Source organism: Natator depressus, chromosome 4, assembly GCF_965152275.1.
Source record: "Natator depressus isolate rNatDep1 chromosome 4, rNatDep2.hap1, whole genome shotgun sequence".
Taxonomy (NCBI): Eukaryota; Metazoa; Chordata; order Testudines; family Cheloniidae; genus Natator; species Natator depressus.
Window position 1 is genome coordinate 139,897,427 of NC_134237.1, and position 18,122 is coordinate 139,915,548.

Here is an 18,122-nt window from a genome sequence, read left to right on the forward strand (position 1 = left end):
GGCCACCCTCCCTGCCCCGCCGGGTGACTGACACCTTTGGTGAGTAGGCCACGCCCCTGGTTTTCGGCCCCGCCCACCTGGGGGAGGGGTTAGCCAGGGGATTATGCTCCACCCCCTGGGGATCAGAGCCCATCCCCCTTTCCCAGCGTGAGGCCATGTGACAGTAGGCCCCGCCCCTCCACGTAAGGCCCCGCCCCTCCGCCGTGTGTCCTGACCCCTCGGGCAAGGCCACGCCCCCGCGCCTGCCGCCCCCTCCTCGCCCAGCGCTACGCTAGCCGCCTATTGGCTGGCGAGAGTGTGTGGGCGTGTCCCCAGAAGGAGCGCGTCCAATGAACAACGGCTCCGGGCGGCGTCACGCGGGTGCTCTGGGTGTCCCCGGAAGTGGCGTTGCCGAGCGAAGGAGCGCGGGGCGGACGGTGAGCGGGGCGGGGCCGGGCCGAGCCGAGGTGTGGGGGTGGAGGGGTGCACGTGGGGGGAGGCGGGGGTTGGGGGTGTGTGGGGGGCTGGAGGGAAGGGTTGCGGGGTGGAGGGTTGTAGGGCGGCCGAGGCACGGGGGGGCGAGCGTTGGGGGTTGCACGGGGAGGCCGAGGTGTGGGGATTGGGGGTGCATGGGGGGGCTGGGTGGAGGGTTGCCGGGGAGGCGGGGGTTGGGGGTTGCATGGGGGGGCCGGGTGGAGGCGGGGGGTGCTGAGGTACGGGGGGGCTGGGTGGAGGGGTGCACGGGGGGGCTGAGGCGTGGGGGGAGGCAGGGGTTGGGGGTGTGCGGGGGGGCTGGGGGGGAGGGTTGTAGGGGGGGCTGAAGCACGGGGGGAGGCAGGGTGCACAGGGGGGTTGGGGGGGCTGAGGTGCGGGGGGTGCACGGAGGGGGGGCTGGGACCTGGGGGCTCCGGGGCCGGGACTGAGGCTTCCAAACCTACTTGGGGAGAAGAGAAACATCCGCCCCCCTGCCCCGAATCCCCTCGGTCCGGAGCCGCAGTCGGCTCCCCCCAGTCACAGGGGCCCCGGGGGCACGTTGCCCATAGCGCTTCCTGCCCTGCCCACCTCCCCCCGCGCACCCCCCTTCTTGGGCGAGCGGTGCCTGGCAACGACTGCCCCCTTGGTGCAGCGGGTGCCCTTCAGCCAGCGGCTCACCCCAGCCGGGGTCCTGATCCCGGGACGCTGCAGGCTCCTGTAATGTCCTGTCCCGGGGCTTGAGGTGTCCCGCAGCTCCAGGGGCTTGGCAGGGCCTGCGGGTGCCCAGGTTCCCGTCACGGGGTGTGACCGTACCACGTTGCTGGGGCGCTGCCAACAGCCAGCCCTGACCCACGCTGGGACCCCACGTGGAGCCGCCTGTCAGTGTGGGGGCGACTCTCCCAACAGCCGCAAAGGCAGCAGAGTTGCAGGTGGTGGTGCTGTTGCGCGTGTGCGCTCTGTGCCACCGGGGACGGCATTGTCAACTCTGGGTGTGCCTGTTCCCTGCGCTCCTGCCCCTCGGCAGTACAGCGGGCGACAGCCCAGCAGCTAATCACTCCGGGGCTAAATTCATTCTCTCTTCTGTAGCGCACACAAGCATGCCAGGCGCTGCACAGAAAACGGGCAACCGGTTCCTGGGCTGAAGAGCGGCCCAGCTGAGGCGCTGAGCCAGGACTGGGGTCAGCATTGCAGACCCTTGTGGGTCTGACTGAGGTCACTGGACCTCTGCATCGGTTCATGGATCTGACTGGGGCCTAAATGCTGTGGGATCCTTCCCTTTCAATTGTAACCGCTTCCTTAATATTGCATTAGCAAGGGGGCTGCTTATTTGCATTTAACTGCTTTTTTTTTTTAACAAGGTGGGGAAAGAGAGCAATTAACTGATCCCCGTTAGAATAAGAAGCTCACACTCCACTGAGGTGAGTAAATGAAGTTTCAGGGCAGGCGGGATTGGCACATGGGTGCTGAGCACCCTGGAGATCTTCTGGTCAATTAAATGTACCACACAGGGTGCAGCTCCATACAGTTTCTCCTGAGCATGTGGAGATTATTTTGAATCTCCTGTATTTTTGAATCTCAGCCAATTTTTCCCAGCCTGAGTTGTGGCTGTACTCCAGAATGAACCCCTGTTATGTGCCAAGTGTCAGAGTCCAGCTCTTGCTTATCTGGGTGGAAAATCACTGTCGGCTTTGTACAGTGTGAGGGAAGGAATGTGCAGAGCAGCGCTGCTGAAACTTTCCAACACTCCCCCTCTTGGCTGAGCTTGGGCGTGGAGACCCCAAGGAAGTCACGTGTGAGTGAAATCCAGAGGTAGGGGTTTCTTACTTGGGGAGGTCTTGCAACCTTAACTGTGATACTTGCAAACTCCCATCGTAAGGACAGGTTTCAGAGTAACAGCCGTGTTAGTCTGTATTCGCAAAAAGAAAAGGAGTACTTGTGGCACCTTAGAGACTAACCAATTTATTTGAGCATAAGCTTTCGTGAGCTACAGCTCACTTCATCGGATGCATACTGTGGAAAGTATAGAAGATCTTTTATATACACAAAGCATGAAAAAATGGGTGTTTACCACTACAAAAGGTTTTCTCTCCCCCCACCCCACTCTCCTGCTGGTAATAGCTTATCTAAAGTGATCACCCTCCTTACAATGTGTATGATAATCAAGTTGGGCCATTTCCAGCACAAATCCAGGTTATTCCCCCCACCCCCTTCACAGACCCACTCTCCTGTTGGTAATAGCTTATCTACACAGAGACCTCCCTACCAACACTACAAAAAGAAGGATTCTGGGTGGACTCCTCCTGAAGGTCGAGACAGCAGACTGGACTTCTACATAGAGTGCTTCCGCCGACGTGCACGGGCTGAAATTGTGGAAAAGCAGCATCACTTGCCCCATAACCTCAGCCGTGCAGAACACAATGCCATCCACAGCCTCAGAAACAACTCTGACATCATAATCAAAAAGGCTGACAAAGGAGGTGCTGTTGTCATCATGAATAGGTCGGAATATGAACAAGAGGCTGCTCGGCAGCTCTCCAACACCACTTTCTACAAGCCATTACCCTCTGATCCCACTGAGAGTTACCAAAAGCAACTACAGCATTTGCTCAAGAAACTTCCTGAAAAAGCACAAGATCAAATCTGCACGGACACACCCCTGGAACCCCGACCTGGGATATTCTATCTACTATCCAAGATCCATAAACCTGGAAATCCTGGGCGCCCCATCATCTCAGGCATTGGCACCCTGACAGCAGGATTGTCTGGCTATGTAGACTCCCTCCTCAGGCCCTATGCTCCCAGCACTCCCAGCTATCTTCGAGACACCACTGACTTCCTGAGGAAACTACAATCCATCGGTGATCTTCCTGATAACACCATCCTGGCCACTATGGATGTAGAAGCCCTCTACACCAACATTCCACACAAAGATGGACTACAAGCCGTCAAGAACACTATCCCCGATAATGTCACGGCTAACCTGGTGGCTGAACTTTGTGACTTTGTCCTTACCCATAACTATTTTACATTTGGGGACAATGTATACCTTCAAATCAGCGGCCCTGCTATGGGTACCCGCATGGCCCCACAGTATGCCAACATTTTTATGGCTGATTTAGAACAATGCTTCCTCAACTCTCGTCCCCTAATGCCCCTACTCTACTTGCGCTATATTGATGACATCTTCATCATCTGGACCCATGGAAAAGAAGCCCTTGAGGAATTCCACCATGATTTCAACAATTTCCATCCCACCATCAACCTCAGCCTGGTCCAGTCCACACAAGAGATCCACTTCCTGGACACTACAGTGCTAATAAACAATGGTCACATAAACACCACCCTATACTGGAAACCTACTGACCACTATTCCTACCTACATGCCTCCAGCTTTCACCCTGACCACACCACACGATCCATCGTCTACAGCCAAGCTCTGCGATACAACCGCATTTGCTCCAACCCCTCAGACAGAGACAAACACCTACAAGATCTCTATGAAGCATTCTTACAATACCCACCTGCGGAAGTGAAGAAACAGATTGATAGAGCCAGAAGAGTTCCCAGAAGTTACCTACTACAGGACAGGCCTAACAAAGAAAATAACAGAACGCCACTAGCCGTCACCTTCAGCCCCCAACTAAAACCCCTCCAACGCATTATTAAGGATCTACAACCTATCCTGAAGGATGACCCAACACTCTCACAAATCTTGGGAGACAGGCCAGTCCTTGCCTACAGACAGCCCCCCCAACCTGAAGCAAATACTCACCAACAACCACATACCACACAACAGAATCACTAACCCAGGAACCTATCCTTGCAACAAAGCCCGTTGCCAACTGTGCCCACATATCTATTCAGGGGACACCATCACAGGGCCTAATAACATCAGCCACACTATCAGAGGCTCGTTCACCTACACATCCACCAATGTGATATATGCCATCATGTGCCAGCAATGCCCCTCTGCCATGTACATTGGTCAAACTGGACAGTCTCTACGTAAAAGAATAAATGGACACAAATCAGATGTCAAGAATTATAACACTCATAAACCAGTCGGAGAACACTTCAATCTCTCTGGTCACGCAATCACAGACATGAAGGTCGCTATCTTACAACAAAAAAACTTCAAATCCAGACTCCAGCGAGAAACTGCTGAATTGGAATTCATTTGCAAATTGGATACTATTAATTTAGGCTTAAATAGAGACTGGGAGTGGCTAAGTCATTATGCAAGGTAGCCTATTTCCCCTTGTTTTTTCCTACCCCACCCCCCCCCCGACGTTCTGGTTAAACTTAGATTTATGCTGGAAATGGCCCACCTTGATTATCATGCACATTATAGGGAGAGTGGTTACTTTGGATGAGCTATTACCAGCAGGAGAGTGAGTTTGTGTGTGTGGTTTTTGGAGGGGGGTGAGGGGGTGAGAGAACCTGGATTTGTGCAGGAAATGGCCCAACTTGATGATCACTTTAGATAAGCTATTACCAGCAGGAGAGTGGGGTGGGAGGAGGTATTGTTTCATGGTCTCTCTGTGTATATAATGTCTTCTGCAGCTTCCACAGTATGCATCCGATGAAGTGAGCTGTAGCTCACGAAAGCTCATGCTCAAATAAATTGGTTAGTCTCTAAGGTGCCACAAGTACTCCTTTTCTTTTTGCTGTTTCCCCTTGTTTTTTCCTAACACCCCCCCCACCCCACCCCCAGACGTTCTTGTTAAACCCTGGATTTGTGCTGGAAATGGCCCACCTTGATTATCATACACATTGTAAGGAGAGCGATCACTTTAGATAAGCTATTACCAGCAGGAGAGTGGAGTGGGGGGAGAGACTGTAGTAAACACCCATTTTTTTTATGCTTTGTGTGTATAAAAGATCTTCTATACTTTCCACAGTATGCATCCGATGAAGTGAGCTGTAGCTCACGAAAGCTTATGCTCAAATAAATTGGTTAGTCTCTAAGGTGCCACAAGTTCTCCTTTTCTTTTTCCCATCATAAGAATGCAGGTTTGAGCCTGGCTTATGTTCTGTTTTTTAGGCATTAATAGAGCACTGGTCGCTGCCCCACCTAGGCCCCTGCAGTGGGGATGGAGCTCTAGCTGATCAGGTGGGGGGTTGTTTTGCTGTGATGGGAGGGAAGGAGCCTTCTGGAATCTCTCCCTTCCCTTCTCCCCTCCCCAGGCTTTGTTCTCTGGCTCTCTGTTGTGGCTGTACTCTCCCTCTCTCCCATGGTGACCCAACCTGCTCTGTCCTGAGCCTCTCTCAGAGGGCAGCTGTCACTCGAACCATGGGAGCTGCTAATATAAACCTCATTGCACCTGCAGCACATTCAGCCCTGGGGCAAACCTAGAGAGCAAAGGATGAGCTCAGGTCCTGGAGATTGTGGATCCCCATTGGGATCACACTGCCTGTAGCCCACCTGGGTGTTCTGGATTAGGAAGCTTTAGTCCAGGGATAGGCCAATGAGCGGTCTGCCTATTGACTATCTCCCCCCCGCCCTCGAGATCACTGTCCCCCACTCTTTCTGGGGGCAGAGTGAGAGTTTCAGTGTCTTGTCACTGTCAGGGAATTCCTTTCTGTATCAGGGTCATGCTGTGTCTGTTTTGCCCCCAGCCCCGTGTAAGAGGGGAGGAACTATAGCTCCAGTCCATTGCCTTTCCCAGCTCAGCTACAAATCAGGGGCATAACAGGTAAAACTAAAAGCTATTCGGTTACTGGTAGCACAGAAACCTGCCCTCACTGAGAGCTTCATCTTGCACCAGTCACGTCCATGGGAGTTTTTCCATCAACTTTAAAGGGAGACGGATCAGAGTAGGGTGCTGTGAAACGTTCTGTTTTGACAGGACTGTGACCACATCTGAATAAATGGTGGCAGATCAGATTTGATGCAGTTAGCTTAGATGATTTGGATCTTGTGCCTGGAGTTGGGATGAGCCTGGGATTTAATAGATATGTAGCAGATAAAATGTCCTAAAGGAAAATAAAATAGAAATATAATAAATAACAGGGAACAATAAAGGAAAACATTTGAACTGGTAGAAACTTTTTTGAGCAAAAGTTTTTAATTAAAAAGTGGGCTTCTCTGGAAAGTGAAAAAAGTGAAAGTTGATTTTTTTTCAACTTTGCGATTTTTTTTTTCAAAATGTTATAAACATTAATAATGGGGTTATGAAAAATATTTGTTTGAGAACCCCAGTTTTCATTACATGAAAATATTAATGTGCTGTGTTTTGATTTTAAAACAATCACAAAAATAGCAAGAAATTGTTCAATTTCAGAGCTGGTAAAGTGGAGACAACTTCGATTTTTTTCACCAATTTTGTTTTTAAATTGTCAACCAACTCTTGATCAAATAAAGTAGCAAAAAACCCAAATAAAATAATAATGTGGAAATAATATAATAAAATTACAATAAAAAGAATAATGGAGTATAATCATGATACAATAATATCACACAAAGTATATTAAATAAAGGCCTGATCCTGAATATGCTTATTGCCTCAGGACCCAATCCTGCAAATGCTTCTGCACATGCTTAACTTTACTGTCATGAAATCAAGGGGACTTCGTGGTCGTAAAGTTGAGCACAAAAGTGTTTGTAAAATTGGGTGCTAATTTAATAATATTGTCCGTAATCCTGCAAAGCGAAAGCGTATGCTTTGTTTATACGCTCTGAATAGTCCCATTGCTTCAGTGAAGCTACCCCCAGTGTGTACAGTTGATCACACATGTGCATCTTAGCAGCATGAGGGCCATTGTCTATCCCAGCTCCCCTTCCTTCAGAAAGACCTAGCTTCACCGTTCTCTCAACTGCATTTCTCCCCACGCCCCTTCTTCAGCCCTTTGAAGCCTTGTCCTGTGATGGTAGCAGAGGAGCACACCAGTTGGTAGTTGCGATCAGGAGTGTCAATGTCATCAAGAACTGACCGTATCCCACCGTGTACGGCATCCTACCAGGTTGAATGTATTCCCTCCAGATTGACCAGACAAAATCCCTCACCGTACAGTACCCTGACCCCGACGGGTTGGGTTTTATTTTTCATGTAATGCTCTAAAACTCCAAGCCATAGCCCCGGGCTGTATTACACAGCCCTGAATGTGTTTGTTGAACAGGGGCGCTCGCAGTGTGGAATGGGTTTCTCTGAAGTCTGGACCTTGCCTAGACCATGACCAAGAAATGTGGGCCATGACATGCATGAATTGCCGACCCCTGCTGTAGCGTGTGCGAACGTCGGCAGGGACACGGGCTGCTGGGGGGGCTGAAAAGGAGGCTGCGGACTGGGGTGGAGCCGAGCCGGTGTCCTGCGTCCCTGTCTCTGCTCTCTTGCTGCCTTCTGCCACTGTCTCTTTCTCTTTGGCCCATTCACCTCAACTCTGCCTCAGCTTCCCCATCTGTGAGGCGGAGCGATCGTTCCCTGCCTCTGAGGCTGTGGGGCACTCTGGCGCTGTGCTGATGGGTATCAAGGGAAGCCTGGAAGTAGGCAGTACAATGGCACCGGACTGGGAATCACCCCCAGGGATCTCGTCCTGCTCCTGACTCTGACCTGCAGTGTGACCTTGAACGAATCACTTCCCAGCCTTGGGACTCTTTCCCCCCTGCCCTGAGTCTGTTTAGACTGTCGGCACTTTGGGACTCTCGTAATGTAGGTCCATGCACAGCGTTTAGCAGTGTGAGGCCCTGATGATCTCAGATTGGGCTCTAGGAGCTACCAGGGTGCTACCAATAAATAGTTACACCCACTAATGCTCGCAGCCCCTCTGAGGGAGAGGTGAGTACACGAACCTTTCTTCTAGATGGGGAAACTGAGGCACGAGAGAGTGGAAATGACTTGCCTGAAGAGAGGGAGCTCATGGCTTGCAGACCTGTGCTCATTGCACTGCTACGGCTCTGCTGACCCATGGCCTGTTGCTCCCTGCCTTGTGCTGAGCTTCTCTTTCCTATCTCTCCAGGGCGCCATGGTGGACTATCGGATCCGCGAGTACAGAGACGAGGACTACGAGGCGGTGCGCGAGATGTTTGCCACTGGGATGAGCGAGTATGTCCCCGCCCTGTGTGTGCATGTGCTAAAGCAGCCCTGGGTGATCCTGGTACTGGCCTGCACCTTCTGTGTCCTGCTCACCAGCTCCAAGTCCCTCCTGCTGCCCATCCTGGCCATCACACTGCTGCTGGCTATGGGGCGGCAGCTGCTCGGCTACTTCTGGACCATGTACATCGAGCACTGCTTAAAGGAGGACCTGCTGGACATCAGGACGACCTACATGGGCAGCAAGGGCTCCTGCTTCTGGGTGGCAGAAGCAGATGAGTGTGTGGTGGGCACCGTGGCTGCCAGGCCGTCTGACCATCAGAAGGGGGAGCTGATGCTGAAGCGGATGTCGGTGCGGAAGGACTACCGGGGGCTGGGCATCGCCAAGGCACTGTGCCAGGCGGTGATCTGCTTCGCCCAGCAGCAGGGCTGCAGCGCCGTGGTGCTGAACACCCTGATGGTGCAGGACGAGGCCCGCCTGATGTACGAGCACGTGGGCTTTGAGAAGTACCGTGATGACGTGCTGCCAACCGTCTACGGGAGACTGGCCAACGTCACCATCTCCAAGTACAGGTACGGCGTCCCCCAGAGGAGCTGATGTGGTAGCAGACTCCTCACTGCTGCCGAGGGCTGGAACCAGTATCTCCTCCTCTTCCCTTGCCCCGGAGCATACAGGGCGCAGAGGGTGAGATGCAGCTGGCTGGTCACCTTGCGAAGCGCTGGCCTGAACGAAGTGGTGTCTCGCTTTTACTGTCCTATGCTACCGATGTCTGATTGCTCTGTGCAGTGGGGAAGAGCCAACCGGATCCACTTTGGGCCTGTTGCCTGGCCGCCTTCTTGAGGCTCAGACTGTGTGTTTTCCAGGGAGCTGGCCTGACGGACCCCACTGACATTGTCCCGCTGCCCCCAACCTTGTCTGCATCAAGGGCTGGGAGCTGGGTGGCTGGAGCTGGGCCAGGTGCGTTTGAGGCCTTTTCAGTATATTGCCTTGATGCAGCAGCTCAGACGGTTCCTCAGGTTGAGCGTGGTGGGCTCTGTGTAGTTCTGTGTACACAGGAAACTCGGTGGGGAGGTTTCCATGCCCATCACAGGGATGGGATGAGACTGGGGGGTGGGTCGTGGTGAGATGCTGGTAAATCAGTGGTTCAAACCCAGGTCACATGCGTGAATTCAATGCCATTCCCACGTGCGTTGCATTCTTTCAGTGGCCTTTGAAGAGAGTGAGTGGTCTCAGGGTGGCGGTGGGATATCTGGCCCCATTACACCTGGATCTAACTGGATGGGGTGTCATTGTCAGCGTCAGAAGCGCTAGACTGAGTGGACCGTGGGGACTGAAGTCCCCTCCTGTTTGGAGGAACCTCTTTGTAAGCAAAACCTGTCTCCATCCCTGTCCATCCAGCCCTTCTTCCCAGCATCTAGAAATCTGAACAGGCATTTGTGTCGTTCTCCCCAGCAGGCTGCCTGCGGGCTGGTGTCCCTCCGTCCGTCACTCAGCTGAGCATGCTGCTCTGGGAGCCCCAGCTCTGGGCCAGTGCTGCATTGCGGTGCTGTTGGTGTTGTGGAACTTCGGTGAATAAAGAAATTGCTAGATCGCTTTCTGATGCAAGCGTCTTTCTTCTGCGCCCTGGTACCAGTGCCTTCTCCGCCTTGGGTAAAGCGTACGAAGAGCCCAGAGAGTGGAAACGTCTTGTATCGGATTGTGTGTGCGAGGTGTAACACCACAATGAGTGGCAACAGGGTGAATAGCACATCCCCTTCTTGTAAGACATAAAACAAGAGAACAGCCACTGTCGTGGAAAGGCAACACAGTTATATCTGCTTGGGAAAGTATTTCCTCTTAGTGTGCCGTTAGCCTGTGGAACTAACCTGTGGAACCATCCTCCAGATCATAAATGATCTGGAGGATGGTGTGGATTGCACTCTCAGCAAATTTGCAGATGATACTAAACTGGGAGGAGTGGTAGATACGCTGGAGGGGAGGGATAGGATACAGAAGGACCTAGACAAATTGGAGGATTGGGCCAAAAGAAATCTGATGAGGTTCAATAAGGATAAGTGCAGGGTCCTGCACTTAGGATGGAAGAATCCAATGCACCGCTACAGACTAGGGACCGAATGGCTCGGCAGCAGTTCTGCGGAAAAGGACCTAGGGGTGACAGTGGACGAGAAGCTGGATATGAGTCAACAGTGTGCCCTTGTTGCCAAGAAGGCCAATGGCATTTTGGGATGTATAAGTAGGGGCATAGCGAGCAGATCGAGGGATGTGATCGTTCCCCTCTATTCGACACTGGTGAGGCCTCATCTGGAGTACTGTGTCCAGTTTTGGGCCCCCCACTACAAGAAGGATGTGGATAAATTGGAGAGAGTCCAGCGAAGGGCAACAAAAATGATTAGGGGTCTAGAGCACATGACTTATGAAGAGAGGCTGAGGGAGCTGGGATTGTTTAGTCTGCAGAAGAGAAGAATGAGGGGGGATTTGATAGCTGCTTTCAACTACCCGAAAGGGGGTTCCAAAGAGGATGGCTCTAGACTGTTCTCAATGGTAGCAGATGACAGAATGAGGAGTAATGGTCTCAAGTTGCAATGGGGGAGGTTTAGATTGGATATTAGGAAAAACTTTTTCACTAAGAGGGTGGTGAAACACTGGAATGCGTTACCTAGGGAGGTGGTAGAATCTCCTTCCTTAGAGGTTTTTAAGGTCAGGCTTGACAAAGCCCTGGCTGGGATGATTTAACTGGGAATTGGTCCTGCTTTGAGCAGGGGGTTGGACTAGATGACCTTCTGGGGTCCCTTCCAACCCTGATATTCTATGATTCTAACTCATTGCCACTAGATACATGCAGGTGGTCAGACTGAATGGTCAGAACGGTCCCTTCTGGCCTTGGAGTCTCCCTAGGAAGCTCCGAGTATCATTGAGGCCACAGGCTCATCAGGGATCAAAAAGGGATTGGCCCCTTAGGGATAAGGAGAACAGCCAGTGTGACTTTATATATCACTAGCTGAGGGAAACTTCCCCATTACTGCTACAGCAGGAAACCCCAGATGCAGCGGGTTTGGAGTTGCCTGAGATGCAGCTTGTGCATGTTTCACACAGCCCCAAAGTCCCCTCCCCACAACCAGCTATGGGCACGGTCAATCCCACTGGTCCTGCCAGGCTTTCAGCCCCTGGTGCAAGACTCTCCTCCAACTCACGTGACCCATGTGCTAGGAATTTCTCTGTCTAGCTCTTCTGGTTTTTTTCCCCCCCTGATCTTTCCCTCTTCTCTGGCACTGGTGTTTTCTGCCCTTGTGTTACCCAGGGGGCAGACATTTCTCCTGTCCCTCCCAAGAGGAGCGCACCCAGCTCTGTAGTGCAGGGCTGTCCTTTATCATTCCTGCTGCCCCTCTCCTCCTGTCACCCTCTGTCTTTATTTTCGAGGTGAAGGTGGCTTGACTTTACAAGTTTCAGAGTAAGATCCCAGATTGCCACCCTGCAGAGGAATGTCTGCTCCAACCAGCTCTCTGGAGATGGCAGCCTCTGCTCGACAGAAGCAGTGAGCTAGATTTCAATAGCCAGTGGGGCAGGAAGCAGGAGAGTTACGCCAGCCCTGCAAATCTGGGCATGAGACGCTAAGGTGCAGCTCGGTTGCTTGAGTAGAGCAGTAGCGTTTTCACGTAGCTGGGTGGCTACATCCTTGGGTGCGATGATACAAATACCAAAGGGAACCGATCCAGCTAGCTCATGGCGGCGTGTGGGATTGCAGTCACAACTTGCTCCTCACAGAGCTGCCTCTTTCTGATACCAGGGTGAAGTTAAGGGGCAGAGCTCTCACCTCCGGCGGGGGGAAGTATCCGCTCCCTGCGCCTGCTAGGGACTGCGCTCTAGCACCCGAGCTGGGAGTTGGGCTTGGAAATTGAGCGTGTCCATTCTAGCGCAGTGCAAATGCTTAACCCCTGCAGGGTGAGCTGCTGACCTCCGGCAGGCTCACTCCACAGGAGGGACGGGGGGCAGGGTCTCTGCACAGCCACGCTCCCTCTTCTTGCTGTGCACAGACTTGCTGCTAAGCTGCCCTCACGTTTCCAGGGCGGCTGGAGGAACTGCGGGTTGTGCCTTGCCTCGCTGTTGCGCTCACAAGCAAACAGGGTTGCAGAGAGGGAGCCAGGTTTGCCCAGCTGTTCCACCTTGTGGCCACATGGGTCCCTTTTGGGGTGGGGGAGCAGCCATCCTCTTGGCACGGTGCCCGGGCCCCCCTAGGTATTGTGTGTCAGCCTTGGGGCTGGCAGGAGGCGGCCAGCACCAGTGGCTCTGTTTGCTCAGCCTGTCCCACCCACGGGCACAGAGGGCAATGTGCCTGGGTGGGCTGGAGGGCAGCATGGGACTGCCGTGAGGGGTGGGGTTCCTATCCAGTGTCCCCCGCAGGGCAGTTCTTCAAGGTCCAGCTCAGCCCCCTCGGCTCTGGTCCCTGGCACCAGCAGCAGAAAAGCCACCTGCACGATTTTCTCCCCACTCCAGCTATTGGTGGGGGTCATGAGATGACAAAAACATTGCGCAAGTCGCCAATTTTCAGTCAGCCAAACCGACCTCTGTGGGCCATGACTGTCAGTGGGGCTGGAGCCAGCAGGATGCCCCATGGCCTCTGGTCTGTCTGCAGGGGGAGGGAGGTGGCCACATCCCGCTGATGGTAATGGACTGAAACCTGGCCCCTGGCGACATGGCTGCCAGCCTGTGGCTTGGGGCTGGGCAGAGCACATGACTGGTGCTGTGAGGAGCAGTGGAGAATGGGGGGAAAGGGGCTGGGGCCAGTGCCCTACTCCCACATGTCCCGTCCACGTCCCCCACCGAGCCATCGAGGGGTCGCACGGGCCCAGCCCACTTCCCCCAGGGCCCCCCATGCCTGAGGACACTGCTCAGATCCGGAGCCCCCTCTCCCAGGTGAGCCATTTCCCCCGGGGCCCAGGCTCTGTGAAGACCAAGCCAAGGGCCAGCCTGGCACACAGGGGAACCCCGAGGGAAAGGTGGGCGAGGCTGGGGAGCAGGGGGTGACAAAACCCAGGACTCAATGCCCCGGGAAGATGTGCAGATTTCCATGGCCAGCAACTTCCAAAGAGGACCGATTGTGGGAAAACCGGGGCAGGGGGTGTGAGCAGCTGGGGATGAGGGTGCAGGAGGAAGTCGGGGGGGTGCAGCAGATGTGGGGGGCAGGAGGGAGGCTGAGGGAGTGTTAGGATATAGATATTCAGGCCTGTCTGCAAAGGCCTGTACTTTAAGAATTTAGGTGTATTCTTATCACTTGGCTAGTTCTAGAGGTATAAAAGAAAGAATCAAAATCACTGTCTGCTGGTGTAAGGGCCTTCTCTTACTGTGACAGTCTGAGGCCCTGTGCTTAGGCTAAGGCCTTTGGCTAAGCAACAGAGGCAGCCATAAGCCAGGAAGTGACCGGTCACCTCCTCGCATTCCAAACTAGTCACATTGAAAGAAGGTGCTATTGGGCTGTTAGGATACAATCCTGTCCTGATAGTGCCTATCGCCTCCAGAGAAAGGGAAGTGCCTAGAAAATGTAAAAGGAAACAGCATCCTGTCTGGCAAGAACTCACTTATCAATACTGGGATGTGAAATCCTCACTTCTGTATATTTGCTATTGTTTGTCTGTATAATCTCTGTCTGGTTCTGTGATTGTTCCTGTCTGCTGTATAATTAATTTTGCTGGGTGTAAACTAATTAAGGTGGTGGGATATAATTGGTTACATAATCATGTTACAATCTGTTAGGATTGGTTAGTTAAATTTCAGGAAAATGATTGGTTAAGGTATAGCTAAGCAGAATTCAAGTTTTACTATATAGTCTGCAGTCAATGAGGAAGTGAGTGGGCGTGGGTGGGAGGGGGTGGGTGTGTGGGTGAGAGAGGGAGATGGGAACAGGGAATGGGGGTAAGGAAATTGGAATCATGTTTTGCTAAAGGGGGAGATGGGAACAGGGACACAGGTGTAAGGCTCTGTGGTGTCAGAGCTGGGAAGGGGGACACTAAGGAAGGAAACTGGAATCATGCTTGCTGGAAGTTCACCCCAATAAACATCGAATTGTTTGCACCTTTGGACTTCGGGTATTGTTGCTCTCTGTTCATGCGAGAAGGACCAGGGAACTAAGTGGATGAAGGAATAAGCCCCCTAACAGGGAGGGCAGAGGACAGTGTTGGGTAGAGGAAGACAGGATTGGCTGGATGCTTCCCCAGCCAGGGGGCCGCAGGGGAGCACCCTGCCCCAGCCGGGGGGCCGCAGGGGGGAGGGGAGCGCCTTGCCCCAGCCGGGGGGGCCGTGTTGCAGCACTGCCAGCTCTCCCAAATGGCTGTGGGCATGGTGGAGGTCCTGGTTTTTCAGGGCGGGCCGAGCCACATGCCGCAGCCTCAGGGCTGGGGAACGGCCCGGCCCAGCCCTGCCCTGCCCTGCCCTGCCTGCCTGTGCGGCCCCAGAGCAATGAGGGGCCTGGCGCAGTGGAGGGGGAATTGGGGGAAAAGCTGCTGGGAGTCCAGACCCATCAAGGCTTCCTTCCTCCTGCTGCCTTGGGCCTTCTCCGCTCTGTGGGACCCGGTCGGGGGGCAGCGAGCCTGGGGAGGGGGAGCGGACGCAGGCTGATACCAGGCCGTGGGTGGCAGTTCCCCCACGCTGGGGATGGGACCTGGCGTCTCTCCGAGAGTTGTGCAGCGCCGGGTGCGTGCGAGGGTCCCTGCTCAGCCGCCCGTCTTCAGCCACGCGGCATCGCAGAGTTAAACACGAGCTGAAACCCTGCCTGGATGCTGACACAGCCCCACCGCTCCTGCGGCCCGGGGATCTGCCTCGGGCCTCTTGGTCTCCTGACGCCGGCAATCAGCAGCCTGGGCCCATCATGAGCCTGCATTCGGGGGCGGCTTTGTGCCGTACGCGGGGGCTTCCGGCCGGGGGAGCCCTCTGGTTCCTGGCACTCCCAGCCGTGTCCAAGCCAGCAGTGCCGGGTTTCCAAGGGCTCCAGTGGCTCCATGGAGCCGGGCCCATGCTGAGAAGGGGCCCCGGCCTGCTCCGCTTGCCCTGCACCCCAAGACGCCGCTGGCTCCCCCCACCCACCGCTTGCTCCTCTCGGCCTGCCCGCCGGCTCCTCTCCGCCCCCTGGCCCCAACCCCTGCTCCTCAGCCCCCTGGCCGTACCCCAGGGCACCCCCGGAGCTGAGCCGCCTGGCACTGGTGCAGAAGCCTGGCCAGTCTCAGCCAGGGGTGCGTGCGGGTGGAACAGTGTGGGGGGCTTGGCTGGGCCCCTCCAGGCACGTGCGTCTTGAGGGACCCCGGCTGGGGCAGGTCCTGGCCTGGCTGATGGCACCAGTCCCGAGGGGCCGGAGCGATTCCCAGCCCCGGGACCAGCCCTGGCTACGTTGCCGGCTCAGCCTGGCAGACACAGTCGCCCACCAGTAGGGCCGGTGAGTGCGGCCAGGAGGCAGGCCGTGGGGGAGTGGGTGCCTTGGGGGTCTGGGCGGGTGCTGGGCTGTGAGGGGGCGGGGCGGATCTGTGTGTGTCGGGGCACTAGGGAGTGGGGGGTCTGGGCGGGTGCTGGACTGTGAGGGGGCGGGAAGGGTCTGTGTGTATCAAGGCTCTAGGGAATGGGGGGGTCTGGGCGGGTGCTGGGCTGTGAGGGGGCGGGGAGGGTCTGTGTGTGTCAGGGCACTAGGGAGTGGGGGGTCTGGGCGGGTGCTGGGCTGTGAGGGGGCGGGGAGGGTCTGTGTCTGTTGGGGCACTCAGGAATGGGGGTTCTGTGGGGGGTGCTGGGCTGTTGGGGTGGGGCTGTGGGCAGGGGTGGTTTTGTGCAGGGTGCTGTGCATCTGTGGGTGGGTCTGGGCAGGTGCTGGGCATAGTGGGTCCGGGGGGGCTCTGGCCGTAGGGAGTCGGGAGGTGTTGGACGACGGGGGGGAGGGGCGGGACTGTGCATCTGGCAATTGCCGGTTTGTAAATAGTGCCCTCGCACTGGGCAGGGCAGGGCCGCCCCTGCCATGCCCCTTTGCCTCTGGCTGGCCCCTTGCTCTGGGGACTGACCTCCCCGCGCCAGGCTCCACTGGCTCCATGGGGGCCCACAAACATGTTTGGTGCCAGGCCCCCAAGGTTCATCCGGCCCTGCAAGCCAGACTTTGTCCTGGATCGTTCCCTGCAAGCGTGACCCTGCTCTGGGCAGGGGAGACCAGCCGGCGTGTGGAACGCCGGGCACCCAGGGCCCTGTGTGCCCTCGCATGCTGGGCCGGAGAGCTGCACCCATCTCAGCAATGTAGACGGACCCGTTGTCTGGGCTGGGGGTTAGCAGCTGGCGGCCAGGGGAGCTGCCTCACTTCAAGCCCCAGCTGAGCTGCTCGGGTGCAATCGAGGTTTTCTCTGCCCACACGTGGGGGGCTCACCCGTGCAGCTACGCTGGCGAGTGGCTACCAGCTGAAGAACAGACCAGGCTGAGTTCTGTGCTGAGAATGAGGCTGCTCTGTTCCGGTGACCACATTTCCCAAAAGGAAAACGGGTCACCCCCAGCCGCTCGCCCACGCCCCTCCCCTCCTCGCGGGAACCCTGCCTGTCCCCCCCAGCCCTGCCTCCCCCCTGCACAGGTCACCCTAGCTCTGTTCCTCTGTTCCATCTCTCTGAGGGCCTGTGACCAGCGCCCACCTTGGGGCTCATCTCCCCGTCCGGTCACTCTTGAGGCTTGCCAAAGTATCCTGCCCTACTCACCCCGTGATGCCCTGCAGCTGGGCTGATTTGGGATTGTTTTCTGTTGGAGCCATGGGGAGACAATGCTCACCCATGGCCTCTTTGCTCCTTCCTTTCCCTGGGTGGGGGTTGCTTTGTTTGGTGTTGGGAGCTTTGCTTGTATCATTTCCTGTGAAAGACACTTTCCCAAGAGCTGGGGCTCTGTGCTTGAGAGGAAGGGTGAGAAAAAGTTTTATTGTGGACGTAAATCAAGCAGGGTTAGATTAACCCTTGTTTCACCAGCATGGGCAGTTATTCCAGACAGTCCATGTCCCATCAGAGCTGGGCACGCTCTGAGAGGCCGCCAGCATGCAGGGTAAACCTACAGTTACAGAACTAAAGTCTGGTTACAGAAATCTATATATCTGTGTTGTAAAGAAAGGCCCTGACTAGCAAGTAGAAGGAAGGCCTTGAAAATAAGAAGTGCTAAGGCCTGAAGGAATGAAGTAGGGAGGATGTCTGGTTCAGAGAATAACTCATGAGATAAGGGGAAGGCCTCTGGCTGATAGGGGTCACTGCAGATGGTTTTAAATCAATCAAAGAGAGTCTGTCTTACAGTGAGCTCACACAGCCCGTCCCCAGCCCACACACCAGCGTTAAACGTGGGTGAACCCAGGTGCAATGGGAAATGTGTTGGACAGATAGAAGCAGGGGAGGAAAGGCCTTGGGGAGAAAGGCGGTTGTAAATCTTGTCTGGATGAAGACTGGAAATAAGGGTGAACTGTCTCCAGTTGGTTTTTAGCCTAACTCAGTGATTGGCAATGATGTCCTTTGTTTGTTAAAGGGGATAAGATGTGAACTCTGAAAGGGGTCACTGCTAATACCTGCCTGACCACCTCAGTGGATCTCAGCTCCCCCGGGCTTAGCCCATTTGTAAGTACAGTTTCAGAGTAACAGCCCTCTTAGTCTGTATTCGCA

The 18,122-nt window shown here is 54.9% G+C and overlaps 1 protein-coding gene across 5 annotated transcripts; it reads left to right on the top strand.

Annotated features, from left to right (window-relative positions):
- The first annotated feature begins 329 nt into the window (after positions 1–329).
- On the top strand, positions 330–10,070 carry LOC141986930 (putative N-acetyltransferase camello). Of its 5 annotated transcripts, XM_074951999.1 has the most exons (4): positions 337–416; positions 1,812–1,871; positions 8,410–9,056; positions 9,937–10,070. In XM_074951999.1, the coding sequence occupies exons 3-4, from the start codon at positions 8,416–8,418 to the stop codon at positions 10,058–10,060; spliced, it is 765 nt and encodes a 254-aa protein (XP_074808100.1). In that variant the 5' UTR covers positions 337–416; positions 1,812–1,871; positions 8,410–8,415; the 3' UTR covers positions 10,061–10,070. The 5 variants fall into 5 exon arrangements, 4 of the variants coding, with proteins under 4 accessions (XP_074808102.1, XP_074808100.1, XP_074808101.1 ...); XM_074952000.1 differs by lacking the exon at positions 1,812–1,871 and having other exon boundaries at positions 382–416; XM_074952001.1 differs by lacking the exons at positions 1,812–1,871; positions 9,937–10,070 and having other exon boundaries at positions 330–416; positions 8,410–9,875.
- Positions 10,071–18,122: the final 8,052 nt, after the last annotated feature.

Coding starts and splice junctions, on each gene's coding strand:
- LOC141986930 (XM_074951998.1), top strand. CDS start 8,254: ATGGGGAAACTGAGGCACGAGAGAGTGGAAATGACTTGCCTGAAGAGA. Junction 9,057..9,936: donor GTCACCATCTCCAAGTACAG/GTACGGCGTCCC, acceptor CGTTCTCCCCAG/CAGGCTGCCTGCGGGCTGGT.